General features: G+C 46.0%; 1 protein-coding gene across 4 annotated transcripts; it reads right to left on the reverse strand.

Moving 5' to 3' along the window:
* Nucleotides 1-4,032: 4,032 nt before the first annotated feature.
* On the reverse strand, nt 4,033-13,231 carry GORAB (golgin, RAB6 interacting). Of its 4 annotated transcripts, XM_021545890.3 has the most exons (5): nt 13,156-13,231; nt 11,544-11,901; nt 10,127-10,228; nt 8,261-8,401; nt 4,033-5,730 (listed from the first exon to the last, which is right to left on the reverse strand). In XM_021545890.3, exons 1-5 carry the CDS (start codon nt 13,217-13,219, stop codon nt 5,265-5,267), a joined length of 1,131 nt encoding a protein of 376 aa, XP_021401565.2. In that variant the 5' UTR covers nt 13,220-13,231; the 3' UTR covers nt 4,033-5,264. The 4 variants fall into 4 exon arrangements, with proteins under 4 accessions (XP_021401565.2, XP_077641379.1, XP_077641381.1 ...); XM_077785253.1 differs by lacking the exon at nt 13,156-13,231 and having other exon boundaries at nt 10,127-10,231; nt 11,540-11,733; XM_077785254.1 differs by lacking the exon at nt 4,033-5,730 and having other exon boundaries at nt 8,257-8,401.
* Nucleotides 13,232-22,631: the final 9,400 nt, after the last annotated feature.

Raw genomic sequence — 22,631 nt, forward strand, 5'->3', positions numbered from 1 at the left:
TACCCACAAAGCATTTTTTTTTTGATGTTTGTGTGTTTTTGTCTTACTCAGCTCCAGCCCTTGAAAGCTGACTGAGGGAAGGCCATGGCTTCAGCCCATGCATGGTCTGAGTGAAGTGACTCTGTTCCTTCATTCTGCCACATCCTCCCCAATCCTGAGCAATGTAAGAGACTGAAGGGATATCCCCAACACTGCAGCTTTCCTTTGGAATGATTTTTATCCACTCCAATGCATCAAAAATCCTGAAATGGGTTCTTTCATCTCTCGGAGTTTCATTCTTTGCTGTAAGGAACCTCCAAGCTTTTCTCTTGCTGCCTGCAGAAATGGATCCCAAGGCTCCACCAGAGCACAAGGCTGAACTGGGTACAGGGCAACCTATCCCACCCCAAATTTCCATCAGTCTCCAGAAAACAGCACATGGTGGAGCCAAGGAAAAGGCTCCTGGAAAAGGAGTCATGTGTTGCATAACCCAGCTCTAGAACTGCAGTCCCAACATTTGCTTTCCAGTCCCAGATATCACATGCCTGCTGCTGCTGGACTTTCTGCACTCCTGTCATCACCCACCACTGCCTATTCAATGGGACACCAGTCCCAGCCCCTGAAGGATGGAGTGGCTCAGAGTGCTGAGACTGTTGAATCCCTGCCACTCGTAAGAGGTGTTTTACTTGCTTGCCCAAGAGCAATTTCTCTCCTCTTGCACTTGTGTGCCAAGTGTGAAAACCAGTTCAGACATCAAAACCCACTGCTCAGCACTGGCAACGTGGAAAAATAAAATCACTGGCTGATCAGCCAAACAAGCAGGTGGGAGTGGTAAAGGACAGATGCAGGAGAAAAAAGGTACTAAACCTGCCCAATGCTCCCAAGTGCCTCGTTAGACTGATTTATGTTTAGTTAATTGAGAAAATGACCCTAACTACACAATCCAGGCCCTAATTCAGAAAGGCCCAGGCTTTTTAGTTTCTCTACCTGAGCCTTAAGAGGCATGATTTAAACCCTGTAACTAACGGGCTGCCAAAGGCAGGGATTTGAAGGATCTGATGTCCTATCATGCCGAGGGGGTGAGACTTGGCTCACTTCTCTTGTTACTTGGTCTTTCCCCACTGACGTCTGAGTTCTCTGCTGGAACATAAATCAGGGAAAGCATGAAGGAAACCAGTTTCATGCCCATCAAAGAAGCCAACACTCACTTTAATGGGACCATGCAGACCAGCCTAAATAGGGCACTTAACAAGCATGTGGTTTCTATAATACCAGCCCACGTCTCTACACCCTGTTTGCACTGCCACTGGCAAACCCTTTGTCCATTACATGCCACACCTGCTGATATCCATGGAATTAGAAGGGGATCATGATATAACACCAGAGTGCTGAACACAGGATTTCTGGGATGGATCAGGCTTGTAGAAAAATTTTAGCATCTCTCAGCAACTGCATGAACCCTTACACGCAGCTATGGCATGTGCAGGAGAGGAGCACAGATACCCAAGACAGTTACTCAGAACCCCACTCAAGTACCAGGCTTGGTCCAGGACGTGCAGATGCTCCAAGATCCCACATAAGGTACATCTGGTGAAGTTCCAGGCCTCAGGTGTTGGTGTTTAATCCAAACTTGAACCTTTACAGAAGGGAGTTAGGAACAATAAGCCTTGAAGTCCTACTGTCCTAAGCAGAAAATATAGACCAGACAGAATTCCAGCAAAGGAAGGAATTTAACAGTGCTCTGCCCCTTTCTTGGGCTCCAGAACTTCCCCAGAGGTTAAGCTGCCATGAGCATCCCTTTCTAGCATGTTCCTAATGCAGCTGATCAGGTAACACAGTACCCCCAACCACTAGGCCAGTCTCTACATTTCTCTCTTACTAGCTTTTCCTCATTCAGTTCAGATGGGATCCAGGCCCAAAGGAAAGACTCCACTGCATCACAGAAGGTATTAGGAAGAAAAATGGCTAATGGAGAACCTGAGTCCCTCCCCAGAAAGCTCCCCTACACTCAAACCTCTTGAGAGCCCAGCTTCATCTGGCTGGACATAATCAGATTGGGGGTTGTCCAAGTGTTTTACACCATGCTCTACACATCCATGGGAACCCCAGGCTGAGTCATGACCATCTGTGCTCATTTAAACATTTCTTGACAGAGGAGGGAGTGCTAATCCTGATATTCTGGCCAAACTGCAACACAGATAATTAATACTGTGCTTTGTACTTTGTCAGTGGTGTACATTGGTGTTTTCCAGTTCTTCCCATAATGGTAATGTGGTGATCCAACATAGAAATGGCCACGTTGCCAGAGGAAAGTCCCCTGTGCCAAGCCCTACAGTGTTACTGTCAGACATCACACGTCTCCATTTTCCCTGCCATGGGTGTTCAACCTCAGCCCACTTGACACTCAGACTTTTACCTCTACTTGTGCAAGAGTTACTCATTAAAAATCTGCCCACTCATTCCTGCGCTGTGCTGAGCTTTCCATTTTTCTGAAGATACAGAAGTGGACAGCACACCTGCCTTTAGTACACACCTGCCTTCAGTGCACACCTGGGGCAGCAGGACAAACATTGTAACATCAGCTACTACAAAGGTAGAAATGGATTTGCTTGAAGAGCCTCAATTCCAACAGTTCTCTTTCCTTCAAGGAGAAACAAGAAAAAAAAACCAAGCCTTTTGTTGCACCAAAATCATCTCCTGGCATTTCTGACCAGCACACATGTTGTTACAATTAGGACTGGACTCCTTGGCTCCGGCACAGGGGGAATTTTAAACCGGCACACTGGCACCCATCAAAACATTTGCGAACTTCCAAAGTGGAACTGACACCATGGTAGTGGTTTATATCACACGTCAGAGAAAGGCTTCACAGCTGAGATCAAACAAATTAACTCTTCAGCTGCCTGTCCAGCAACAGCAGCCTGATACTGGGCTGCTATTGTTACTCCACGAGGCTGTTTCATGTGGCTTCCAGCCAGTCCACTTCGCTTCGCAGGCTCAGAAGTTAAAGACAAAGAGAACTGGCCAGAACTTCAACAAGGGACTTGTAAGAGAACAGAAACTGCTGATTTTAACAGCATCTTCCCTCTCAGGCAGGAACAGCACCAGCACTATCAGAATGGTACACAAGAATGTTTCAGCCTTTAAACAGTTTTGTTGCATATAAACTTATTCCCTTTTAAGGAACTCATAATCTTAAGCAGTCGTCAAACAATCTTTGGACTTGGAATTTTTTGGAACACCACTTTCAGAGTTCAAACAATAATCTTACCTGTGACAAGCCTATCAGAGAACCATAAATTATACGCAAAATGATGTCTGTGTGACTTCTGTAAATGCCATTTGCAAATTCAACTCTTCAGTCAGAAGCTCTTCTGTGTGTCCCTGACAGGCTGAACACAACTGTAATGAGGAACAGACCTATTCTCTAGGCCTTTGAATCTCTTGAGGAACAACTGGGGACAGCTGCAGAGGATGGAAATGAGAATGGTACAATTAAATTACTGCTGCACTTCCTGGTATCCCATTCTGAAAAACATCAGCAGGTCGCTACAAGGTGTCTTGCAACAGCAGACACAGCAAAGGAAGTCAGTCACCATTTTGTCACAATACCATCAAATCTTCTGCTTTAGGTCAGGTTTTCCAGCAAAGTTACAGGGAATGCAGTGTACCAGCAACAACAGGGCAATGCTTCATATGTATTTCTAATACTACTTTGGAGTTAGATTCTAACTCCAATTAGCCCAAATTACGAGTGGCTGCTCTAGGAGGCATATTTATCCCACTTTCTCCTGTGTATGGAAGGCACCAGGAGAGATTTTCCACCGCTGCCCCGAGCCAGTTAGTTAAAAAGATTCCTGCCAAGCTGTATCCTGCCATGTCTTTACTTCATGTATTTCCATACTTTGGAACAGCCTTTTTTGAGGTTTTATTTTCACCAGGAAAGTTGCCAAAGGACGTATCTGATTCTACCATTTATCATCTCCTGTGGAAAAACAGGCTTGGATCCCTGTATTAGTCTCAGATATCACAACTGAAAGTAAACACACTGCGTACAAGATGCACTGATTTATTAATAGAATAAAACTGAAATGTAGTGACATGTTTTTCCACTGTTCAAGCCATAGAGACAATCACTGTCCCATTTATAGACTTGGTGGCATCATTCAGCAACTCATTCATAAACTCACACCCAACACATCCAGGTCAGGTGTTCCAGGAACCATTCCCACACTTCCCTGGTACCAAGAGGTTAACTGTCAGTGCAGAGTTTGCAGCTGCAATCAATCTATGGGAGATTTTCCTATGTTCTCTTTTAATTCCTGAGGCTTTCTCCACCTGGAATAGCTTTTTAAAGCATTCCAACAGCAATAGAGCAAATCAGCTGAACTTCTTTGGGGTACTAACCTGCTCTTCAGGCAAGAAAATGCATTAGATGTTCTACAAAAATAGGCTTATTTATAATATACTGTGGAGATTATTCATTACAAAATGAATTATTGGCTAATTATGGCTAATTATTGGCACTTTGAGGCAACTACAACAGAGAAAAATCTCTGCAATTAAACAGCTTTAAATGTTACACACTCTTTTGTGTGTTTCTACTTCTACATTCTGCAATGTCTTAAACTGTAACCCATCATTTTTGTTAAGCCCTAGCAACTGAGATGTCATAGCTAATAGTGTTATCAATGTACAGCTTCATGATTCAGCATTGTCTCAAAGGAAGTGATAAATATGAGGTATTACAACTGTCTTTGCAGTTTGCCTCAATATGCAAATTTCCCTTAAATCAGCAAATAGTAACCCCATGAAGGCAGTTAATGTAAGCACTTGGGTTTGACAGCAGGATAAACCGCTGGAAAATAATCCCTTATGGGTACAGAGGAAGAAAAACATCCTATTGCAGTTGTCAGAATGTGTTCTGAAGCAGATCCAGGTTTTCTCCTGTAGGTATCTTTCTCTTACACACTGCTCAGAACAGGCATCTGTGGGTATCAAAAAGCTGAAAATCTTTGGACAAACCCTACTGTTCACTTCCAAGTGTCCTGTTTCAGGAACATACAAAAACCCATGAAGAGCTGGGCAGTAGAACATGAACGTACACCAGAACAATGACAGGTGATGAATGCTAAATGTGTCTTGTGGAAAGTCTGAAAACAGTAAAAAGGAAAAGAGAAATGAAGTGCATATTACTGGCACTGCTGAAGACAAGATACAACACACAGCCACAAGCCTGCAGAGAGTACCTCATCCATAACCACTGGCTTATCTGCACCCAGCAGTCATGTGGCAGAACAAGCTGAGGAGCTTCCTGAAGTCACATCTACTGCCTGAGTTTGGCTGTCCACGTTGGAGAGGGCTTTGGTCCTGGGGTTTTGGGAGTGTTCAGAAACTGCAGGAGAAGCAGCAGCAGCATGGTTGGCCTGCTGGCTCTCCTGCACACCACTGGAAGCAGGGTTCTCCTGGGCTGTCCCAGCATGGTGGCTCTGTGCCTGGCTGGATTGTTTCCCTGCTTCTGCCTCCTGTTGCTGCAGCATCTGTTCCACCTCGATCTCGAGCTCCAGATTTTCCTCATCTGCCTCCACATCCAGCTGCTGCATTAACTCCTCCAGCTTCCTGGCCTTGCGGAGCTCATTCTGCTGGATGATGGTGCAAAGGTGCTCCGTGAGGTGCTCCTTGATCTCTGTCTTGTGCTGCAGGTCCAGCTTGGCTGCCACATACTCGGACTCGGCCTTGTCATAGCGCTTCCTGCAAAACCATCAGCATTTCTGGAGGGTTAATTCTCACAGCACTTCACACTGACACAGGCACAGGCACTTCAAGAACCCCTGGAATGCAACATGCTCTGCAATGCATTGTGCCAGCTGTTCATGACATGCTGCCACATTAGCAAGAGGGAAGAAAATAAGAGTGAATTGATCAAAACTTCTCTGGGCAGTGGGGGCTCTGCTGTTGTGTATTCCAAGAGTTAACTTGCTCAGATTGCATCTCAAACACCCATTTTTACTGTCTGTTTGAAGAGATGCATCACTGGCAGGAGAAAGAACCCATCAGAAGTGGCAGTGTTTTCACACTTCTAATCAACACCCACTCAGTGAACTGAAACACCACCAAGCAGTCAGGTGTTTTTCTAACGCAATCACCCCCCCAGAGATACAGATGCTCGATGGAGCACATTGACATTTGGATAATGTGCTTTTCTGGCCACCCATAACCATGTTCAGAAAATCAGGGGCAGCACAGACTGACACAGCACATGACATCAACACAGATGTAGAATTTTATTGCAAGCATCCGTCCCGACACTCACCTCCTGCCAAATTGCACTTCCTGTCATGACAAATACAGCAAAAAGGGAATATTTGAAGTATTTATTGAGTTAACAGACAGAGAATATCTAGCACTTTAATGGCTGGTGTCCACATTAATGATGCATCTTTCACTACATCAGTGAACCCATGTATCAATTCTAATTAAAAGATAGATGCAATCTTGCTCATCAGGAAAGGGAGCACACAAGGGCTTTTGCAGCCTGACTACAGAGCACTCAGAAAACTACTATTAGTAAGGTGGTTGAATAAAGAATCCAGCTCCCCTATGAAACCAGGTTCCAGTAGCTACTTAAACAAAGCAACAGAAAGATAGGAGAGGTCCTTTGCTTAGTGAAACAGAAGGAAATAAGACATGGAAAAGCCTTCCCAAATATCTTCTTTTATATAATAACCACATGACTTTTACTCAGCTGCAAAGGCTATGTCTGCAGTGGGCAGAAGATGTCCACTTATGTTTCCCCATTAAGAAAGTCAAGATTTCTCTGGATCAGATATCTGAAGTGGCAAAACCAATGCTATGCTGGAAACATCTGCACAGCTAAACCTTTGGGCTGAATTACCATTTATTAGTCACACTGTATTTACAAAAATTCTATTCCACAGCAATTGTCAAATGTTGCTAACTAGGTATGTGCTCAGGACTATTTAATATTGCACTTTCTAACACAGTGAAATGCTTTGTGTTTTAGCCCTAGAACAAAAGGCAAATAATAAGAAATTGCTTGAAAAGATTCCACTTAGAAGTAAATTGGCTTTGGCTCATACGAACTACAACACTGGAAGTATCTACCTCACATTGCCAAATCCCTCTCTCAAGAAAACACCTAGTAAATTAATGAAAGTCATTAAGATTTTGGTGAAGTTTATCTACTTGTGCTACTAGCATCTCCTTTTGCTACTGTCATTAAAAACTGCTTTCCTAATGTCAAGAGATGCTTGTGCTCTTTAGCCAGTAAGCATTTCAAATAGATACGTTATTAAAAAACTTGGGTAAGAAGATTTCAGGAGCATTTAATGTTTTTAGAAACCAGATGAAACCTAAAATCCATGGAAATGTTTCTCTTCTTGAGGACACCAAATTCTGGGTTCACATGCTATCAGCTATGCTAACTACAGTTAATCTTAGACAGTTCAAATGATAATTACACCAAAGAGATCCTAATTTTTTAGCTACCAATGCTATTTTTTTTCAAGACTAATTACCAGCTTTATTGGCCTGTGGTCATGGAATGGCAGAAGTCAGAAGGAGAAATGAGCATTTAACACGTTGAATGGTGAACCAAAAACCGCGAGTGAACATTTCTGCTTTATGAACCGGCTGCACAAACATGCTGCTGTTGATCTACTGATGTTGTGGTTTAGCCACTGCTAATGGGGTATTCCCATTAATTTCTTGCCTTTAAGGAACTCATCACACCCACACTGATTAAAGGCACATTGTGAAGGGTTAAAAGCTTCCCTCTTCCTTCAATTTTTGGTCCTAGTTGCAAAAATGCTTCAGCAGGATTATACTTAATTTTAAGCTTAATTGGTCCCATTGATTCCAGCAGGACCAAAGCTGTCATGAACAAGCAAATTTCCCTGAACAGGATTTTCATTTCAGGACTTTTCAAGAAAAACCTCTTTCCCCCTGAGAAGAAATAAACAACCCTGAAACAATAAAGCAGGACTTATGGACAGCTGCACACTTAAAGCAGGACCTGTGTCTTATGACAGCAGTCTCCACTCAGAAAACCTGCTTCAGCTCCCAAATTCCAAGGGAAAAATTAGGAAATAAAAAGCATACTTTTACTTCCAGATCTGAAAGCCCCCCAGACTGTGACCGCTTCAGCTACATGTTATTACAGTGACAGGACTTCATTAGTGTTTCAGTGAGAGGAAACAGCATTTTCCCCTCCCCTCAGGCAGGGCTGCTCCCTGTTTCCCCCTCCCTGGGTGCCACTTACCGGGCGTAGGAGTAGTCCAGGCTGGCCTGGTCGATGCGGTTCCTCAGGATCCCGATGTCAGCAGACACCATGTCATCCAGAGCCTGCAGCTCCTTCTGAATCCTCTTCAGTTTCACTGTTTCAGCCTGAGTTCTTTTGGATCTGCAAAAGGAAGATGATTTTTTTGGTTGTTGTTTTAATTTCCTTTTCAAGCCTCTCTTCTTGGCATACTGGGCCCCCTTTCCCTTGCAGAGCAACTGACCTCTTTAGGACCTGTTCAAAAGGTTTCTCCTTTATGTTGTAGGGCTTTTGATCTTTTTTAGCATCCACAGGGATCTAAAATGCCTGCTATTAAAGGACTATGGCAAAATTATGTAATGACTATAATCAAAGTGCCTAAAATGGATTGTGTTTCTTCACTGTGGAAACACACAAGAAGCTGCTGTACCTAAGTAGTTCTTGGTGTAAGGAAACAGGAAATGGCTTGGGGGGAAGTGAGAGGGGGAAGGGTTTTTAGTTCTGCAAATATCCCCTTTCAAAGGAGCCCAGTTAGTAGGGGCCAAAAAGTCACCTAACCTAAGCTTGATTTCCATTTTGTAAAATTATTCCCAAAAGGCCCAGCCAAACCCCAATGAAGTGAATGGAAAGTTTTACATTAAACACAAAGGATTTCAATCAAGCCTTATGTAACCTTTTTCAACTAGGCCATTCATTCCTAAGTCCTGAAAAAGAAATGTTACTAAGGGCAACACGCTTTGATGGATTTCATTCCCAAGCAAGCCAAGTGACTTTCCACAAGCTTTTACACCACGTCACTTTGCCATCATTCATCACCAGCAGCAAAATGATGCCTCTCAGCCACTGCTTTCCACCCAAGGCAGGTCCCTGAAAGCAAGACTAGGTGTGCAGGCAGGGCCAGCATCTCTCATTTGACCAGCTGATGCAGGTGGAGGGAAACAGACACCCTGTGATATTGCTGGGAGCCCGAGGAAGGCCTTTGAGTGACAGAAGTAACCCCTTAGCTGTCACTTTATGTGCCATATCTCTCCTCAGGCTTTGTTTCCAGGAGGAAGAACCAAACCTGGTGGCCACACCCATGTTTGATGTCGTACAGCGACTCAGAATAAAGGTGCTTGTGTTTTATCTCTGCCTGGCAATGGAAAATGAAATTTTCAGGACTTTAGCACAGTGCAGGCTGTGTTCACCTATGCTACCCAATCTAGCTCTGATAGGCAGAACATAACACATGCCCGGGAGAGCACTGCAAGCCCGAAAACTTCACATCACTGTGCTTGATCCAGTGTTATCAGCTGTTCCAACATAATTCCCTACAAACTTTGCCTTCTGTACAGTCTTAAACTACCTTAAAGGTGCCATAAAGTTCTTGCCCTGAAGAGCAAGAGCTAACAGCTGTGAGAATATCTGCAATTTTATAATTTCTAGCCACTCAGTGGTAAAACAGTACCTTCTAAAAGCTGGTCATCTTCTCTTTTCAACATTTTCACACACTAATGAGCCAAAAGTCCAAACAGAAATAGCTTCTTCTCACAGGTTACGAATCAAATCAACTTCCCTTACATCCAGCAAAACCAAATCAGGACCAGAACCCTGACAAGCATCTGAGCACCCCAACTTCCAAACATGACCTCACTAACAAATTTAAGGACTTCAGCTAATCCTCCAGTTGTGTAATCATCTGTGCACAGAGCTGCAGCTTGGGAAGTGTGAAAAGCTTAGTCACAACTTCATAGCCAGCACTTGTCATCCAAGGGAAACATCCATCACAGCTGCTCACAGAGCACAGAGAAGAGGAAAAAGTACAATTTAATTCAAGATATGAAACTGGTTGCAGATGAAGAGTCAGCCCTTGCCCAGGCTCAGCCCCACCTCTCAGCAATGGCTCTGGCCAGGAGTGCCTTCTTGCGTTTGTTCTTCTCTTCTATCAGCCGCTGCTCCTGCTGGAGGATTTCCCATCGGGATTTTTCCTGCCTGCTCATTGACAAGAACATCAACATTAATAGAAAGTTCATTTCTCTCCCTGCTGCCCATGTTGTAACACAAAGATTCACTGTCATATGTTCTGGAGCAAACTCTTAAAAAAGTCAAAGGAGTTTTTGGTTTTGGTTCTGAGGAAAGAAGAATCATCTGCAAGAAGCCATTCAGACCAGTAAAACATTTCCAGATGAAATCTGCTGATCAGAACTAAAACCTGCATAACCAAATAAGCTGCATGGAACACTTTTTCATAATTTTTCATGTAAAGAATGTGCTTCCCTATCAGGTAGTAGCAGTTTCAAGTTTCTAACTGGCTAACATAGCCTCTTTCTTGGAAATGTTTTTTTTCCATAAAACAGATTCTTTCACAGGTCTGCTTTACAATACAGCTCCCAAATAATTAAATGAATACAAATGAAAAGTTGGAATGAGTTATAATGAAAACAAGCAGCAAGGAAGAACAAGAATTTGCTTTTGCCACCAGTGAAAGACTGATAAGGATTCTATTTCCTAGGTTACATCTCTTAAGAGATACAACCATCCCAAAGGATGGAAGGCCAGGTCTCAGTGAGGGGGCACAAGGGCACAACCTGTGGCAGGATTTAGGAGAAACAAAGAACTATTTGCTGCTTTCCACCCCACAATGTTCTTCAAGCCCTCACTCAAGGAGCCTGAACTTAAAAATACCCAAATAACTCAGCTGCACATCTCTTCAGATTTGTCCTCATCACCCTACTTCTAAAACCTCACATACAGAAATATTTTTAGTAAGAGTTAAATTCAAGCATCCAGGCTGAGAAGAATCCAGCAGATTCAGGAGGTGACTGTTGCAGCTAAATGTCATTTGCTTTCACCAGAGTGAAAAAAATTCTCAGCAAAGCTCCAGCTGTTTTCTCCCCAGACAAGCAGTGTCCATGTTTCTCCCACCACAAAAATGAGATGAACCAGTCCTACCGGTGAGCTGCACCCACAGGAGGAATCTGAGTTCATAAAGTGCTTCCACCCTGGTGCAGGGAGCGCAGGCAGGTGATCCCAGCCCGGAGCTGGGCAGGGAAATCACAGGCAGCACAACCACCAACCACAGCCTCTCAAGGCCCCACTCTGCAAAACAGAACCTCCTGGATCCTTCTGAGTTTAGAATTTGAGAGAAGCCACTGCTGCTTCTCCACACAGCTGCTGCCTACTAGAAAATGGAATTATTTGATCTCGCAGAGCTTCCTACCAGACCCAAAAAAGTTGACCTCACAACCAAAGAACGAATCGATACAGAATAAAAAACCCCACCCCTTGATTTTACCGACTTACTAACAATTCCACTTTCTTTCTCTCCACTTGGCTGTTGGGCTTTGCAGGGCGGGGCTGGGCACTGTCCCTGCCATTACAAGACTCTGCCGGTGTCACTCCCTCCTGCTGCTCTTGGCTGTCCCTTTGCCTCTGATCCCCAGGTGCTGGCCCGGGCTGCTGGGGGTGACAAGGTTTGGCTTGTGGAGCAGAAAGCAGCTGCTCTGGAGTGACAGAGGCTGCTCCTCCCTGCAGCCCCAGCCTCTGGCTTTGCTGCTGGAGGGCTTTTTCCCTTTGCAATTGCTTCCGAGTCTTGGGCACAGCCTGGGGGCGAGGCTGCTGCTGCTGCTGCTGCTGCTGCTGTGGTGGTGAGGGCTCGTACAAATCTGTTGGTGAAGAAACAGGGTTAAAAAACAAATCTCAGTATCAAAGGCTCTGACAGAGCTGTTCTGGGCAAGCAAAAACCAAAATAAGGAAAGCACAAGGCAGGGTGTCATGGGAAGGCAATGTGGGGGAAACCTCAGGAAGCTGGAAATGTTTTGTTAGCCTAAGATTCAGGAATTTTCAATGATACCTAAGTGAGGAGAGGGAGGAATAAGAGGTCTGGACTGCAGGCCTAGAAGAAAAAACATAGGTGGGAGTGAGATGACTCTTGGGATAACCATGACGAGGCAGATCTAGGGCTAAGGAAGGGTTCCTGCCTGCATGGTGGGGAAACTGAGGTTATAAAGTGAAGAACGGAGAAGAGGTGACACGCGGTCAAAGAGAAGCCTGGGAGCATGAGGGGGGCTTGGGCACAGATCTGGAGGCTGGACAAGGGGCTGGAGAGTCTGTGATTTTTGTCGGAGAAGCTGCAGGTGGAGAGAAGAGCTGCATGAGGGGAGCAGGGAGAGATAGGGCTGCATGGGAAGGACCAGCCCGGGGCAAGAGAGGGTTTTGCTGCAGGGATGGAGCTGAGGGGATGGACAGAGCTCTGCAGGGCTGAGGGGAGGGACTGAGGTGTGGATGGACTGAGGGGAGGGACAGAGGTGTGGATGGAGGGGCTGAGGGGAGGGATAGAGGTGTGGATGGAGGGGCTGAGGGGAGGGATAGAGGTGTGGATGGAGGGACTGAGGGAAGGGACTGAGGTGTGGATGGAGGGACTGAGGGAAGGGACTGAGGTGTGGATGGACTGAGGGGAGGGACAGAGGTGTGGATGGACTGAGGGGAGGGACAGAGGTGTGGATGGAGGGGCTGAGGGGAGGGATAGAGGTGTGCATGGAGGGGCTGAGGGAAGGGACTGAGGTGTGGATGGAGGGGCTGAGGGGAGGGATAGAGGTGTTGATGCAGGGGCTGAGGGGAGGGACCGAGGTGTGGATGGAGGGGCTGAGGGGAGGGATTGGGATGAGAATGGAGCGGCTGAGAGGAACAGAGATGCGGCTGGAGGGGCTGAGGGGAAGCACAGAGATGCGGCTGGAGGGGCTGAGGGGAAGAACAGAGGTGTGGCTGTTGGGGCAGAGGGGAAGCACAGAGGTGTGGCTGAAGGGGCTGCGGAGATGGGCCGCCGAGGGGCGACGGGAAGGAGGCAGGTGCAGCTGCGGAGGCTAACGGGGAGCCGAGGCCCGGCTGTTCCTCCCCCAGTCCCTGGGTGCGGTCCGTACCTGGGCGCTGCCCCCGCAGCCGCCGCAGCTCCTCCTGCGAGAAGCCGGCCCAGGCGCCGGCCATGGCGCTGCCGCTCCGCCCGCACCGCGCATGCGCCGCCCCGCCCGCCGCCGGCCGACCGCGCACGGGGCCACGGGGCCGCGGGGCGGGGCGGGGCGGGGCGGGGCGGGGCGGGGCGGGGCGGGGCGGGGCGGGGCGGGGCGGGGCGGGGCGGGCAGGACGGCGGCTGAGGGCGAGAGTGAGGGCAGGGGAGCGCTGCTCCAGCGGGCTGCTGAGAACCGTAAAGAATCGCAGCGTCATTAGGGTGGAGAAGATTCCTGGGCTTATCCAGTCCAGTGGGCGAACAGGGCTCAGTGGGTCCCGGCTAATGAGGCTGAAATGGAAAGGGGAAGTCGCCGCCGAAAAAAGCAAACAAACTTCCAGGAACATCACACGTACCGCCATGCAATTTATGATTCGCTGTTAAGTAGTTGTGAGCGGGTGAGATCCTGCTTCAGCATACTAAGTTACAGTGACAACATGGTGAGGAAATCAGGGAATCCCTGGATGCTTTGGGACTTTAAAGTTCAACCAGTTGCAAACCCTGTGATGGGCAGGGACATCTTCCACCAGACCAAGCTGCTCCAAGCCTGCCCAACCTGAACATTTACAGAGATGGGGTAGCTACAGCTTCTCTGGGCAGCCTGTGCCAGTGCTTCACCACCCTCACCAGAAAGAACTTCCTAATACCTAAACTCAATCTCACTTTTAGTTTAAAACCGTTCCTTCTTGTCCCATCACAATCTGCCCATTTAAAAAATCACTCTCCCTCTTTTTCTATAACCACTGGGAGGCCATGAGGCAAAAATATTATTTTGCCCATACTGGTGCTTTTTAAGGTCTGCTTTGACCATTGTGCACTAGGAGTGCATGCACTAGCTTTCACCCTTAGGTATAAACTGCAAAGACCCACAACTTGGAGCATTATCCCTCAGTATCCACGAAAAGAAGCATGTTTCTGCCTATCCTAAACTCCCGTGGCTGCTGCAAGCCTGCCAGAGGCCCTATGGATGAGTTCACCTCCCAGTGGGACACAGCCAGCAGGAGCACAAAGGCACGAGCCCCAGCTTAGCTGCAGCAGCCCAGGGGCCTGGAGGCTTAAAGAACACATAATGGGCAGTAAGCGGGGATGTTTTCAGCACCACATCCCTGCCTGGCTCCAATCTGTGAGGGATTAGTCAAGCTCCAAAGTGCTGCTGCCTCGCCGAGCAAATCCGTGGCTCACGGCCGTGTAGGACTCCGCGATTTCCACGGCCGCGCTTCCAGCAGCTCCCGTGACTAACGCGTCCCATAAACACGGCTGGGAGGGGGACACTCCCTGGGCTGGCAGGCGTTAAGTATTTCTGATGGGATTTGAGTGCCTTGGGAGAACACCAGTGCCACCGTTTTTCACCTGCAGCTTAGCCTTGGTGCCAAGCAGAGATGCTGATCGAGCAGAGGAGAAGGACAGTGTGGTTATCTCATGCAGGAAGCCTGTTCTGGGTAAGCCCGAGGCAGAGGGATGGCCAACAGCCCTTCACACAGGATTATGGCTTCTCTGGGAAACATGACTGAGCACAGGAGACATCTGAATGAGAACAATAATCCAACCTTGACTGAAACGCTCTCAAACTCCAGGGAGTCCAGATGGTAGAACCAGGTGTCAGCTTGAATTTTACAATGGAACGGTGTTGGCCAGCCCTACAAGGGTTGGCTTACAACAAGGTGTAGGCACCTAATTTCCTTTGAGATAAATATATAAGAATCATGGATTTTAATCTGGTGTCTAAATCACAGTAATGGGCTGTACCAAACCCAGAGATATTGACTGAATGTGCTTCACCCAGTACAAACACCGGATCTCATCTTGAACCTTGGTTGTTCTTTCTTCTTGCAGGTTTTAGCACTACAAACAAAGCGAAGCACCATATCCACTTTATTGCTGCAGATATTCCAGGCACAAAGCTCCCACGTGTTTTATAGAAAAAGTAAAAAGAGTTTGGAGTTGTTAACTCTGACGCTATGGGCAAGGCAGCAATCCCTGTTAACAGTTTCCATCAGCCCAAGGTTTAATTGCCAGCCATTCGGCCAGCTTGCTCCAGGAACAATTACTGCGGCAGTGAAGTCATTTCACGGAGCATTTACCAACAGCAGGCTCCGAAAACAGAGGCTGGCCATGTTCTCCAGCTGATTAAAGTCCAGTGAGCGGAACAGGGCACTGAACATTTGCCACCTAGGAATGAAATGTTTTCCAGGCAAATGCTGCTCCAGCACAGGCTGGAGGAGGCAAGATGAGGAGAAAATAGAAACCTTTTCCACCTCCTGGGCCAATATCCCCACAAACTTTCCTCTTACATCTAGGGCTGGATTTGAGTCCTGTATCTTTTTGTGCTCCAGGAGCTGCTCTCTCACAAGCAGGGCTGGAGACCTCCATGACTGCTGCATCCGTTTTCTCTTGGCCTAATTGCCCTGGAGTCTGGTGAATAGAAGCAGCCAGCACCAACAGATCACAAAAACATCTTTTCTTGTGCAGTTCCCAAATCAACGTGGAAATGTCATCATGGGCTGGCAAATTGGGCTGCCCAGGTCAGAGCTCAGGGTCAGACCTCCGATGACATTTCAACCCAGGACAGGAGCAATTTGTACCAGGGCATAACATCAATTTGCATCGGTTTCATACTGAAAACTTGTGGGGTTTTTAGGAGCCAAATCAGATCTTCTGTCAAAGGGCTCCCTGAGTTAGATGTATATTTAAAACTTCATTCTTGCACTGCTCTGCACGCTGCCACAGTAACACACAAAGCAACATTTTCCCAGTAAAAGACTGAGCCCTGATGTGAGACAGGGAAAGGCTTGCATAGGGAAGGAGAGTTTCCTTTCTTCTTGCATTTCAGACTCTATAATGAGCTTCAAGGACTATGGCATATAATTCAAGTGACCTAGGGAAAAAACATCCTGAAAATAACAGAGCCAGAAATTCCTAAATCAATTTAGCCCTCTTTCTAAAGAAAAATAAAGATCTATCAAACTGTATCCACATCAATACTACCCCATCCTTCACCAGATCATAACACAGGCTGGCTTAGGAAGAACCACTATGTCCAAATAAGCTATGGTACTGTGTGAGCAAGGAACAAGTATTTTGTTTTGATAATAACTCAGAATTTAATTTGTCCTTTAAACTCACTTTTGAGAGCCTTGAAAATTTATTTTGTTGATTTTCTGCTGGACTGTCTCAGGCTTCAAAACCTGGGGTGAACAGGCTTTCTTAGCAGAAGACTGAATTAAAAGTACAGCATTATTCCTTCTTCTCAGTTTCTGTTCCTATAACTGCCTGGTAAGTGGGATTAAATCAGCACTGTCATTTCTGGGACCAAGGCAAACTTTTGGTTTTTAAGAATTTCATAGAGGAAAACCAAAATCCACTTATCTAAAGAGCTACTGAGTGGGAAAAAGTGACATAAACCTCCCTGTTTTTTAAACAAGATAGACCAAAGGTTTTCAACATCTTTTGATTTGTGGATCTGTACACATTTTCTAGGGAAAAGGCAAACTTCCCAAGGGTACTCTGGGTTGTCAGCAGCCAAACTGGGGGGAGATGGTCCCACAGGGACTCCACAGCATTCAGGGCTGAACCTGCTCCTCTCTGCATCCCGTGCAGAGCTGGGTGTTTTTGCAGGACACTGCTCATTACAGTGATGTGTTTGCTTTGAAACTGAGCCTGAAAACTTCTCAGCTTTTCAGGCCCCCACCCCGTGTTTTCACATTTCAACTTTTGAGCTTTTACCTTAAGATAAGTTCAGCTTTCAAAACCTGAAATTTGAACTGGAAGGAAGCTCAGCATGCAATATAAATGTTTTAAAAAAATAAATTCCTACTGACATTTTTTGAGTCTTTCTTTCTTTCTTTACTTACTGAGTATTTAAGATAAATTTTCCATACAGACAAACATATTGTGTAGTAATTTCTCATCTTAAAAGATTTGTGTAAAAGAAAACCTAACCAGGATTAAATCCTGGCTAATTACAAGCACCATAAAAGAAGCTGGTAAAACAAAATAAAATATCCTGAAGATTATAAACTTACCATTTTGGCTGGCACAACTGGAGCTGAAGAGTGGAAATGAGCAATTACTTATATATATTTTTATATAATTTAAGAAATATTGTTGCAGCTAATTCCTTTTAAAAGATACTATATATCATTAAAAAAATACTTTTTATAACCCCAAGTTTAATATTTCATGACAGTTCTAGAATGCATTTAATTGCATTGCCTAATGTAAAAGTCATAATTCAAATCTTTATACAGAAAAACTAGAAAGCAATTGCTTTCATGCTAACCCTTTGTGTAAAAATTATAATCTAGCTGTCAAAACAGTTGATAAAACTAAAGATTTGAAGAGAAATTTGCTGAAGCTTTGTTATCTTTGGCAAAACTTGAGTGATTAGAACCGCTGCACTAAATAAATTGAGTATTCATCAAACAAACTTATTGTTGTTACACGCTCCAGAGAATGAACTGTGCTTGTTGAGTCTGGATGGGAGAGAAGTGTGGGGGAGAGGACATGATAATGGTCTTTAAATATATAAAGCACAGCTGTAAAGATACAGGGTGATGTGTTTTCAGGGCCTGTGGAGGATAGAGGTGAAGAAGAAAGCAAGACTCAGGCTAGACAAGTCAGGGCAGCAAAAGGTGGAGAGAATTGACTGAAGACACCACAGAATCTCCATTCAGGTATTTTTTAAAATAAACATCTTCTGGGCAAGGTCAGTAAAGCCGTGGGAGAGCGAGATGCAGGTTTTGGAGATTTCAGGTGTGTGGATGTCCACGCAGGTTCCACGGGAGATGGGACCCACAGACTCAGGCTGCTCCTGCAACTTTGGATGTTGCTTTCTGCCTCATTTATGGTCTGAGTGCTTGCCAGCTCCTGACACCTCTGCCAGCCTTGTTCCTGTGGCTGTGGTGCTTCCCACACCATTCCCACTTCTTCCCACCGCTGTCACAGCCCCATCACCCTCCCCATGGGCACTCACATTGGCACCAACAGCTGGATCCTTTTGGGTGCCAGTCAGCCATGCAGCTCCTGAAAAAATCTGTGAAAAAGAAAAGTTTCACCTCTGAAAGAGTGAGTCTATGTGGGAAATTCTTGCATTTTCAAGGCAAGACAGGAGGAGAGATGACTGCCAAACTCAGGAGCCAGCAGTGCTTGTAAGATATATTTGCAGCAGGGTAGGATATGATGTGAAAATCACTTTATTACCATCATGTGCCAGTTAGCCCTGACATGACAGCCGAGCCTGGCGTGTGTTGGCCAGTTCACATTTCTCCTTCCAGCTGCACAAGGAGGATGTTGTCCTCTCACCTCTCCCAGCTCTGCAATGCAACACTTTGGGCTGAGAGAGCTCCCTTCTGCAAGGGAAATGCTGTTGATCCTCAGAGAGTGGCAGGGCCTGCTGCTCCCATCCTGCTGCATTCCCACAAAGAGCCCCCCAAGTGCTGCTGTTTGTGTCTCAGTCAGTGCAGGCTACTTTGACTCTCCTTCAGCCCACCTGGCTGAAGGGACACCACGTGTTCAGTGCCAAAGGAGGACGTGTGACAACACCTCACCTGTTTGCAAAACAAGCCCTCACTTTTCCTGTATCCTTGAAGCCTTGTTCAGAGCACAGCCACCTCGTTCAGCATCTCTGGAGGTATCTACAACACAAATACAAAGAAGAAATACAAAGCACAAGAAGCAAGGAACCCATTTGGAGACCAGCAAGCTGAAGGCACTTCAGGACATGCACTAGTTTGCTTCCCCTCCCCATCCTGCAAACATTTAAGCTGCACCAGGCAGATGTGCAGGGTTCAGACCTCTCCATCCCTCAGCTGCCTGGTGCTGCCCTGCAGCCACAAGGAGAGGTGAGGGGAGCCCAGGTCAGCCAGGATATCCTCAGCACTGCTCAGATGCTCAGAGACAGCCCAGCAAATTGTGTGTGCAGCCTTCCTGTGTCACCCTGAACAAACTGCCCATGTCTGGAGGGCTGTGCCCCTCCAATTCCTGCCTCCACCTGCAGCCTTGCCCAGCCTGCAGACAGCGCCTACAACAATTTGGAAGTCTTTAAGATGAAACATTGTGTCTTTCCTGCAATAAAGTTCACAAAATGTCGATGCTTTGTCTCTGTAACAAGCACAAAAAAAGAAGATATAAAACCCCACGTGTTTATAGATGCTCTCGGTGAACTGCTCTTTGCCAAGGCTGGATCTGTGAGGAGGTTTTCAAAGGATTACTGTGCTTGGATTTCACCAAGGCTTCAGTGGGTAACTCCTTTCCATGGCACTGGAAAGTTACCCCATCAGTTGGCTGCTGCCTTTCACAATGTTTGTGTAGAAGCTTTTTTTTCCCCCAGCACTTTCTGCTGAAGAGTGTTTACTTTAGTTTTTGAACAATGCCATGACTACACACCAGCTGACACCCCCAGGCTTACCAGGGCCACGAACTAATGAGGATTTCCAAGTGTTGGTGTCACTGGCAGGGTTTGAAGTGGAGCTATAAAGCCTGCAGACAAGCAGGCTGCTGGCCAGGGAGGCTTAGCAGTTCTTTGGTGAGGTATCTGAGATAGCTGGAGAGAGATCTGTACCACACCCTGGCTGCAAACTCTGATATACAGAGCTCAGCCTGCAATACATCGAGAGGGGAATAAAGATTGAAACAGGAGCAACCAAAACTAGATCCTGACTGCTGCAACAGGAAAGTGAAAACAAGGATGGCTGGTTTCTTCTAGTGGTGGATGATTCTGGTTTTGGAGCTGAACTAAGAGAAAAGACTTAATGTAATGAGGAGAGCTCGATTCATTTTGGGTCAACCAAAAACATTTTGCTTGACCAGTAACAAAATCTTCTGGTTTGCTTGGAGACTGTTCCATCTTTTGAAAAAGTCAATGTAAAAAACCACAACCATTTTCCTTTTAAATTTAGGTCTATTGAAAATGAAAATAAAAAAGAAAGCATCAAACTAAATAGCGTTCAATAAAGCAAACTGCATCAGCCTGATAATGCTGAAGTGAAACACTTACATATTTAAGGAAGTAAAGGAAGACTTCTATTGTTTTGTCCTGTCATTGACTGACTTCAGCCCAGATTTGTGATTATTTTGGTTGCCTTCATTTTCACAGGGGACTTAATTTTTTCTTTTTCAACTCATTTCATATTATCTTCTTGTGCAATTCGAGGTACAAATGGTCAGGTTCAGCAAAGGTTCATAAGAACATGACTGAGCTGACAATTTGCACAAATACCAGGCAAACTTCAGGGTTTTTCCCCCTCTTTTGCATTTTAGTTTTCTTTGAAATTGTACCGGAATTTCAAGAAGCTGGGGTGTTCTCAAGACCCCCATAACATGCATAGAACTGTCAAAGTCTGTGTGCTCTGCTGGGTAACCTGCACACTGCAAAAATTCAGATGCCATCTTCAGTCCTGCAAAATATTAAGACAGGCATTTAAGATTTACCCCAGTGATTAAGCATGAGCAGCTTGTAATTGTTTCCAGACCCTTCTCCTAGCAGGGGAAAAGGCTCCTGCAATCCCTGTCCACGTGCTCAGTGTAGCAATGCACTCACCAACAGAGAAACTGAAGATGAGCTGGGGAGGACAAGCAGATATCCTGAGTTCTGAGAACAAGCCAGCTTTAACTTTGAGTCCAGCATGGACTGTCCAGCTCAGAAAAGCAGGATTATTTATTTAGCAGTGTACATCAGGGCACGTCTGTGTCCTGCCTGGAGCAACACCTGTGCACCAGCAACTAGAAACCACTCTTAAGTACATGTGGTCACATTCAGTCTGCAATTTTTCGTCTGGTTTGGGAGTGTTAAATGAAGATCAACTGCTGAAATCGGCCTCGTTTGGGGAATCTGACTTTACAGAGGAGACCTTTGTCCTGCAGGTTTTATAGGAAGCCCCAAAAGTTGCAGACTTTCTTGTAAGCCACAAAACAATCCAGCAAGCATCTGCCTCACACCCCAAACTGTTCCCTCCATGTAAATCTACTGATGGATTTTTCCCACAGACTCTTTGGTCATGAAAAGAGATCTTCTTCAACTTGCTCAGGGCTTCAGAAAACCTCAGAGAAAACCTCAGCAGCCCCAGCCCAAGTCTGAAAGCAAATTCAAGGGTTCACCTTTGAACACAGCAGGGCTCTACTCCAACAGGTTAGATCTCAGGGGCCACCTTGCTCCCAGGATTTAAAGCAGACCACATGTGAAAAATTGCAACTACGTCTTGATTTTATATTTTATTTTATTTTTAAATAGGAGAATTTAGGGGCTATGGTTCTAATTATTATTATTATTACTACTATTTTAATGGCAAATTCAGTGTGTTGCTTTCCCTCCTTAATGAAGGGAACCCGAGAAATTCACCAGAGCTCCATTTCTCCGACTTTCTAGAAATAGTACCTACAAATCCTCCGTAGAGAAATAACCACTATTTTTTTTCACCATTCTCTCTCCCCTCTGAGATGGGGTTTTCATCAGCTCAGACCATTTTTCTTCCACCACCTCTTTATCTTAATCTTTTCTCAAAGGTTTACATTTATTTTCTGAGGTCCACAGCCAGGACGAGGATACAGAGGGTGCAGCTGATGCTGCCTTTTGAGAATCACTGTCACCACTGCACCAGGCACAATCCTGGGGGAAGGATGTCTCTGGAAATGGCCCCTGCCCTCGCCCAGCCCAGTTCACCCAGTCAGGCCTCTCCACAGCAGCTGGAGTTGCTGCCATCATGTCAGAATCTGAGGTATTGATGATTCCAAAATTGTAGAAAGTCTCTGTCTTTCTGCCCCACTGCCAAAGCAGAAGCCATAATTGGTCTGTGCTGGTTCCAGGTTGTTTATTCTGTTTATCTCTCACATGTTCTGCTGCCCTGCCCAGCTCTGTCCTGCAGGGCAGCGTGTGGGGCTCTGCCCTCAGTGGGATGTTACAAACATTAAATACCAGAAACTCCCTGGGCTGGATTTACAAGAACGTGCCAATATCTGTCACCTATGTTGGACAGTGTGTCCCCAGCCTGAACCAACAGAAAAATGTCAACACTACAGTGAGACATGGAGGGCATGAAGAAGGAGAAAAAGGACAAGGCACACCCAATTTCCTCCATCTTGTCCCCTTTGAACCCCTCATCTAGAATCCTAAAATTTTACTTTTGAACCCGTGCCACACTTAATTATTACTTATATCAACCACTCAGAGCTGGTACTTCATCCTTTAGGATTGAAAACTCTTTTCCATGGACAGAGATCACAGCCAGTGTCTCTGGGGGCTCTGTCCAGGGGGGTTCCTGACCCCTGCCAGGGTCCCAGAGCAGCCAGGGCAGCCAGAGGGATGCCCTGGACTCCCACACCATCAGAGCATGTCCTTGTAGCCAGAGCTGAGTCCTGCCCCTGAACTGTGCAGACTCCTCCCCCTTCCCCAGCCCTGGC

This window comes from Lonchura striata, chromosome 9 (genome assembly GCF_046129695.1).
Source record: "Lonchura striata isolate bLonStr1 chromosome 9, bLonStr1.mat, whole genome shotgun sequence".
Classification (NCBI taxonomy): Eukaryota; Metazoa; Chordata; class Aves; order Passeriformes; family Estrildidae; genus Lonchura; species Lonchura striata.